Here is an 8,557-nt window from a genome sequence, read left to right as displayed (position 1 = left end):
CACCGTAACTGCAATCCTCGAATTATCCACCGAAACATAAGCTCCAAATGCATCTTAATTTGAGCCCAGAATATCTGGATGCAGATTTTGAGCCCAGAATATCTGAATTTGGGCTAGCTAGGCTCATGAATCCAATTGATACACATTTGAGTACTTCTGTGAATGGGGAGTTTGGTGATCTGGAATATGTTGCTCCCGAGTATACACGAACTCTAGTGGCCACTCCAAAGGGAGATGTTTACAGTTTCGGAACTGTACTCCTTGAGTTGGTGACTGATGAGAGAGCTACCCACATTTGTAAAGCCCCTGAAGACTTCAAAGGAAATTTGGTGGAATGGATTATGCAACTGTCAAGTAAATCTCAACTCCTGGATGCGCTCGACAAATCTTTGGTTGGGAAGAGTGCGAATGATGAGCTTTTCCAGTTTCTTAAAGTTGCGTGCAACTGTGTAGGGCCTATTGCCAAGGAGAGGCCTACAATGTTTGAAGTATACCAGCTTCTAAGGGCCATAGGGGAGAAATATCACTTCACAGTCGAAGATGAGATGATGATACCAACAGACAATGGCGATGGTGATGCTTCAGGTGAACTTATTGTTGCTCGAGGGATGGTTGAGATGACCTGAAAAAAGGTAAGAGTTTATTAGTATATGGTCAGTACCCTTCTGTAATTATCTGTTTTTGTGTACTGTAATAAGCATTATTTATACATATATGATTTACGCTTTAGTTAACATTTGGAACTGCTTTTTTCGACATACAAATGTAAAATCATCATGTTAGAATCTTTTCATGTGTAATGTGAGTCCCTTATAACCCAACTTGGTTAGTAAATTTGTGAGGTATTTGTGTAGTTGCATTTATATTGAATGTATTATTTCCGATAGGAGGAAGATGATGCCGAGATTCTGTTCTTCATTCTCTTTTCGTCCCTGCCACCTCTCATATATGCTTCTCAGCGCCATTTTCAGAGAAGTTTTTGTTTCTTGGTTATTTTTACCCAAAACTAAGTTGATGGGAAAGAAAGTAAATAGAAGTTGAAACGAGAATGCAGAAGCATTGCCCAAGTGTTTCATTTTTATATTGAGTGATGAATCTTGTCGTAAATATTATTTATGATGTGGCTGTTCACTTTTTGGGTCATATATAACATGTTAATAGTTTAGTTTCTCAATGATCGAATAAGGGATCGACGATTTGAGGATGAATTGCATGGATGCCAATTACATGAGAGTTTATATAGGGTAGTGATATTTACACCTCCATTTTTATTTCTCAGGCATCTCTCAATTATCAGCCGTCGAATTGAATGAAATAAAGAAAATCAATTGCACAAAATTAAGGGCTTGTTTGAAACTGCTTTTAAAATGCTTTCAACAGAATTTTATGTGGATTCTAAAAGCACTTAAAGTGCTTCTTCCAAGAAGCACTTAAAGTGCTTCTTCCAAGAAGCACTTAAAGTGCTTCTTCCAAGAAGCACTTCTAGTGTTTTTTAGGACTTACTTGCATTTTTACTAAATATTAGTTTCAAAAGCATTTCACAAAAAAACGCTTTTACCTATTTTAAAAGTAGTTCTAAACGAGCTATAATAAGGATGTGTGATGTGTAAAAGTGGGTGTGTGGTAGCACTATCTGTAAGAACCCGTCCCGGGATTTACATAAGAAAATAGGTATTTTTGTATTTTCACTAAGTTTGGGGATACCTTCATTTTTAAAATTGTTTTTGAACCTTAATTGGTGAGCCCAAGGGGCCCACCCCCTGTTTTTGTCCCCCGGTTCCTTCCCTTTCCCTTTTCTTTTCTTTTTTTTCTGAAAAGTCTTCTCCTCTCTTCTCTCTTTCTTCCTCCGTGCTCTCTCTTTCCCCCCTCCTCTCGGTGCTCTTTTCTCCGAGCAGAACACACCCACACACACACACACACACACCCATGCCCACACCTATAACTCTTTTCTAACCCCGTGGTTGTGTTTTGGACGTCAAACCACGAAGAAACCACCCCGGAGACATTTCCCAGTTTTCCGGCGAGCACCGCCCCTTTCGAGGCAATTTCCGGCCAAACCACGGCGAGTTGGCCGGCGTGCAAGGTATCAATCTCTTCGTCTCGCTGAGTACTACAACTTTCCTTTTTGTTTCACCCAATTTCATTGAGTATTGAAGAAGTTACACTCATTTGAATCTTACCCAGTTTCCGGCGGACACCCGTGGCTTCCAGGCTGTTTTCCGGCCAACTCCGACCATGATGACGGAAACCAAGGGTATATTTCGATTCCTTACCTTCGGGGCTTCAATTTGGTATATTGAATGACATGTTTTGGTTGAGTTTTGAGCTCCAAAGGAGCTTGGGAATTTTCCGGCCGAGTTCCGGCGTCCTTCTCCGGCGCACCCAGGCCTTCGGGCCGTTCTCTACCCTCACACGGGCCTTAGGCCTGTTTGGTCTCTGGCCCAAAACCTTTTTCTTTTTATTTTTATCTTGTTTCTTTAAAAACCCAAGGCCTTTGGGCCTTTCCTGCCAAGCCCAAACCCATTACCCTTTTATTTAGGCCTTTGGGCCATGTGGTTTCTAACCTAAAACCCAACCCACCTAACACCTAACCCAATTACCTTAACCCAATTACCCTAACCCAAAACCCTAGCCCAAAACCCAAAAGCCCTGACCCGTGACCCGTGACCCGTTGACCCGGTCAACGGTCAGCGTTGACTTTGACTTTGACCGTTGACTGTTTGGGTTTTCGTGCGGGACCTCTCCTAGGCTAATTTCGACGTCCTGAACCCATTTCCGATGTCCGTTTTCCCAAATTCAGTCGTTTGAGTAGAGTTTGACTAAATGTACCATTTATGTGCTTAGGGGCAATTATTTGTGGCATTTCCGTCTTCGCTAGTGGCGTGGCTTTTCGACGGCAAAGTACTGTGAGTGGACCCCTTCTAAAAATGCATGTTTTGATAGTATAAATGCATACATAAAAAGCATGATTTGATGATTATGTTTTATGAACGTTTTACGAGATAACATGCGTACTGAGGCTACTTTGAATTATTACTATTTTTCCTATAACCCATGTTCTTATAGAATATTTGATGGATGACGATATGATATTTAGAACATGTTTAGAACACTTCTTTATAGTATAGATGATGGATGACTTTATACTATGAAGTTGATTTTCAATATATGTATGTTCACTGGTTTTGTACTTACCTAGTGGTCCTTTCCGCTACGGGACGTATGGATAGATCCGGTCCGTCCCGGGCGACGGTTTGGTGTTGGCATAGGGCCTGGAGTGTGTTTTCCTCTGACTGTCTGCTCAGAGACGGGGAGCCGGCAAGGGGCCTGAAGTGCATTTTCCTCTGACTGTCTGCTCAGAGACGGGGAGCCGGCATGAGGCCTGAAGTGTTATATCGGACATTCACTAGTGTTTATTATTTATGCGATTTATGATTTGAGACTTTTCACGACATGCTAGATTTCGGAAAACCTATGTTTCTCATTATACTTGTGTTTTCATAAAACCTGGGGGTTAGTATGTTGATAACTGTTTTACTATTACTGTATATATATCAACTTGGTCCACTCATGTTTGTTTTGCGCCCCCTTCAGGACTTAGAATCGAGGCATACAATCCCGACGTCCAGACACTTCCGCATCGGCATCTTCAACTCCTCTTGGTGTAGGACCCATTCCTTGGTTTCATTCAATTTTATATTATTTTCTTCTAATGTTCTAGATTAGAGGTGTGCTCTGAACACGGTCCTTATTTGCATATTAATTATTCTTTTATATTTATAAACCTTATTTATCCCTTGTTTTCAGCATTTGCACTCAATAAATGGCTTTCGTCACCCTCGGGTGTCGGCCAGCACGTGCCTATCCTGGTATTCGGGGAATATCGGGGTCGGGGCGTGTCACTATCCCTGAAAATAACATAGAAATTGAGCCAAACAGAGACTTCACCAATTGGGCCTACAACACCGTGGTCCCAGGTTGAATCTGGCTCCACCAGTACAATCCCAAAAGCCCAAGATAATAAAGAGAAGCTAAGACCCTCCTAATTCAGTTTTTTTTTTTTCCTTCTTCTTCTTCCTATGAACAAACGATAGGAAAAAAAAAATTGAATTAAGTTTAGCTAAGTTGATTAGTTGATTGGTTGATTAATATATAAATTTGAAAGTGGTTATCAAGTTCTATATCTTTAATGGCCTTATTATTATTAACAATTACATGTCCATTTTATTAGCTCATGATTGGTATCTTTTGAACAATGAAGAAATGATTCGCAGGCGTCATGCCCCGCCTCACCTAGAGATTCTGCTTAGTCTTCAATATCTTTACGAGTTCATATTATTTTTCATATAATATGCGATTAAATTACGTGATAAGCGTTGTAGATCCATATCTTTAATGAGTAAATGTTTTGAGTTTGAACCCTTTGAAATAATATATGGTACGCTCGAAAGGGTGATTGTACGCTTAGGATCCGTTCGGTACGGTTTTGATTACCCTTTGTTTTGAATTTCTCTTCTTAATGTGCTATTTCTTCTTGTCTCACTGTCCCTTTCTTATCAGCTTGAGCTTTAAGCCCCGTTTTCCACAAGAAGTAGCTTTTACTCCACCAATTTTCAGTACTAATAATAATTTTGTTACTTAATTTTACAGTTTAGTGATATTCATTTTTACTTGTAAATGAGAGGTCTTAGGTTCGATTCTCACCAAAAGTGAATTTGAATCATATTATTGTTAGTTTATTGTGAAACTTAGCTTATCCCCTCTCTCTCTTTTAGTATAGATAATGAAAGAGAAAAAAAAATTATGCATGGGCAAGGGAAGTGTGATTCACGTCTGAGAAGTCAAAGTTTATAATGAAACAGAGCCATCTCAGGAAGCCAACCGCCAAGGCACTAGCAGGGTCTGGAAAGCCCCAGTCAAGCAGTCAATTGTCCAAGTCGTTCCTCAGCTTTTGACAAAAAGGAATGACCTCAAAATGAAGACATTGTTGAGTGCTGACATATTTAACAATTTTGTCGTCTTCTTATTTTATAACACGTTATTTTATTTATTATATTGATTTTTCTTTGAATTGAGATCTTGAATGACATATCTTGTTAAAAACGATTACGAGAGAATCACGTATAGTTTTGTTTGACCGAGATATGTTTTTGTTTATTTGTATAAAAACACGAACAGTAATATTGTGTACCGCAGTGATAATTACGCTAAAAAATTTTCGTTTCACATAGTGATCAGGAAAAAAAATACGTGGACTTGTAAACCACTCTGGCATTAAATACGTGGACTTGTAAACCACTCTGGCATTAAATACGTGGACTTGTAAACCACTCTGGCATTTAAGTTATGTCTTGACCATGGACATTAATTTTCTCGTTGAACTTTCTTTCCGAGTGAAATTTCTGGGTTCTTTCACATTCCCCAGTCTTATTAAAAGCTAGAGAATTTGTGGGTTTGATTGAGCACTATCTCTAGCTCTGGTCATTTGGCTTCAATTTTATTGAAACAGTAGAAATTTTTAAGACCGTTTTGATGGATTTCTTAGTACGTGATACCTTGTTGAGCAAACAACATCTTCTTGGCAGCATTTTTATTTGTTGCCTCTTATTGCTTACTTGTAGTTTCAGCTTTGGTGTTGAGAGTGATATTAGCTGCCTCAAAAGCATAAAAGCCTCACTTGAAGATCCTTCAGGGTACTTAAGCCTTTCATGGGATTTTAGCAACACCACCGAAGGCTTCATCTGCAAATTTCTTGGAATCGAGTGCTGGCACCCAAACGAGAACAAAGTTTTGAACATCAAGCTTTCGGATTTGGGACTAAAAGGTCAGTTTCCTCGGGGCTTATCTAACTGCTCAAGCTTAACTGGCCTAGATCTGTCCGGCAACAAGCTCAGTGGACCTCTTCCTGAAGATATTGGTAGAATCCTTGCGTTTATTACGACTCTTGATCTCTCATCGAACAGCTTCTCGGGGAAAATCCCCCCGAGTCTTTCGAATTGTACCTATCTGAATGTGCTTAAGCTTGAAAACAATGAGTTCTCGGGTGAAATTCCTCAACAACTTGCCCAGCTCAAAAGGCTTAAAACATTTAGCGTGGCCAACAATAGACTATCCGGTCCAGTCCCAAATTTCGACGGTTCTGTTTCATTCGGACCGGAAAGCTACGCAGGCAACTCCGGACTCTGTGGAGGCCCGTTGAAGCCTTGCCAGTAGAAGCGTAGTACTATATTCAAAGTTTGGAAGTCGAATCATGTAGTTATGGCAGCAGCTGGTTTTGGTTTTGGTTTTGGTTTTCCCCTTTTTCTCTGTTTTTTCCCTGCGAGCTGCCAGCAGTGTGCTTTATTTCATGGTGTCTCACGAGGATTTAAGTCGAAATAAATCTGATCAGTAATTCGTGTCCAATCGTGTATGCAAATAATCTTGTACTTGAAAATAAGAAATTTTTCGGCTTGACTTGAAAACTATGTACATGATTAATTATTAATCTCGCAAACATTGCAAATTTTACAAAACATAGATTGTGTTTTTATTTTTATTTTTTTATTTTTTTGTTGGAAAAAAAATCCGTTGCCGGACTACAAGTTCATTGAATTGCACAAAAAAGGTAACCGGATAAATTAAAGAACATCCATTTGTATACCCAAAGACATGAAACGCGTCCTCTTATTTTTCAAACACCAAAAGTAAACCTAGTTGTAAGCATCCCACAGCCTCATGTGCTAAAACCTCCAATTGGGGGCGCCACGAGACCACGAAACCCTTCTCCGATGCCTCCTCTACAAATCCTTTTGGTAGCTTAGCCGCTTCTTTTTCTCTAACCACCCACAAGAAGTAGCTTTTGGTCCTCTTCAAACCCCGACTTAGTACCTCCATTTGCTCAGCTCCAAGTTCTGCTAAGCTGCCAAAGGACACACATAAGCTATAGACTCTTTTGGCTTTGCATTTAGCCATTTCATACAGGCATCAGTGTTTGGATTAAAAAGACTAAAGCCATATTCTGTGTCATCTGCCCGCCGCTTATCCAAGTACTTTGATGGTATGGTTGGTCTGATCGTCCTCAATGGCCAAAATTTTGCCATCCAATCCACCACCTATATATGCACAAACAAATCAAAACACCAAATATAAGCTTGGAATTAAATTTAATGTTTGTAAGCTCAATTACTCTCTTTTTACATGAATTCGGTTTCATTTCATTCGGAAAACGCTCTCTTTTTCTTAACAATGTCTTTGTCATTGGATCCAATAACGAACTTCCATTAGATAGGAACAACTTTGATAAATACTGATAACTCTCTGTTTGAGTAAAATGAAAAGAAAATCCATTAGATAATGAACTATTGGTTTTGTGTCATCTTTGCGATGAATCAACAATTCAAAGCACCTATCTTACATATTCTTGATTGTTTTGTACTTAAGAAAAAAGTTAAACTACTTAGTATATCTATCCTCTCCAGGAATGAATTTGGAAAAGAAAAACCATGAAAATCGTTCAATTTAATCATGATGTTGCACATCACCACTAAAAATCATTTAATTTGTCAAAAAGTTGTCACGCTAGAGGTTACATGTTTCTCTTTGCACGGTTCCTGTGATCAATACTGTGTTTGTGTCAATTATTTGCTGCATTGGGCACAATACATAGTGCCTTATATTGAATGGATACTGCTTCACCCTATTAGTGTTTAATGTTGTTTAACGAGACGCAAACTTCTCATTTGCGTCCTTAATTTTGTAATTAAAGCCCAACTTTTTTGTAGTGTATATGCACAATCCCAACATGTTTATTGATCAATTACCTCTTCTTCCAGCTCATAAAATGTGTTGCAGAGGATCCAATCAGCTTTGTCAACATTAGAGAACTGATCATCCACAACCATCTTGAAGAAAGCCGGGTACGACCCAAAAGCATGGATGAAAGAAGGCATGTCTGAGGGCTGAAGTGGTGGCAATCCAGGAAGCAGAATTTCACAGTCAGGAGGCAGATGAAGTTTGAGGAGTCCTTGTTGGACATGGTAGTAAATGTTGTCCACTGCACAAGACTGAGTGAGAAAAACTGCCCCAACAATTCCAAACTTTTTAGCAACATCAAGAGGCCAAGGCATGAATGCATCATAAACAATACAATCAACGGGGTTCCCTGAGCACGAAAGCTTTTCGAGAAGCTTGATCAATGTATTTGTCCCTACCTTCTGAAAGCTGTCCAAATAGGCTTCAGTGGTTTCAGCTTGGAGAATCCCACCTTCGTCGTAGCTGTCGGAAATGGTTTCGAATGCAATGGAGGTGAATGGTGATCTATGCATGGTGCTGTGGAAACGGTGAGTAGTGACGAGGGTGATTTTTAGTCCTTTGTGTTGTAGAACCTTGGAGAATTGGAGCATGGGATTTATGTGGCCTTGGGATGGATAGGGCAACACCAAGCAGTGAGCCTTGTCATCTCTTTCTTTTCCATTTCTCTTTCTTTTCCTCTGTTTTTCCTACGTTTTTTGCTAGCCAACTGGATCCTCTCCGGATCCTCTTTGTGGGATTCGAGGATCCGTGAATCGTGTTTGTTCAT

At 39.7% G+C, this 8,557-nt stretch overlaps 1 protein-coding gene and 2 pseudogenes across 1 annotated transcript; 2 read left to right on the top strand and 1 right to left on the bottom strand.

Moving 5' to 3' along the window:
• LOC137728323 (probably inactive leucine-rich repeat receptor-like protein kinase At5g48380) lies at window positions 1–918 on the top strand (annotated as a pseudogene).
• A 4,535-nt stretch (window positions 919–5,453) lies between these two features.
• Window positions 5,454–6,402, top strand: LOC137730137 (probably inactive leucine-rich repeat receptor-like protein kinase At5g48380). Its single transcript, XM_068469200.1, has one exon. It carries the CDS (start codon window positions 5,533–5,535, stop codon window positions 6,211–6,213), a length of 681 nt encoding a protein of 226 aa, XP_068325301.1. The 5' UTR covers window positions 5,454–5,532; the 3' UTR covers window positions 6,214–6,402.
• A 491-nt stretch (window positions 6,403–6,893) lies between these two features.
• Window positions 6,894–8,557, bottom strand: LOC137728321 (UDP-glycosyltransferase 74G1-like; annotated as a pseudogene).

The sequence above is a fragment of the Pyrus communis genome, chromosome 3 (assembly GCF_963583255.1).
Source record: "Pyrus communis chromosome 3, drPyrComm1.1, whole genome shotgun sequence".
In the NCBI taxonomy this organism is placed as follows: domain Eukaryota; kingdom Viridiplantae; phylum Streptophyta; class Magnoliopsida; order Rosales; family Rosaceae; genus Pyrus; species Pyrus communis.
Note: the sequence above shows the minus strand (reverse complement) of the source record. Positions and strands in the feature narration are given on the sequence as shown.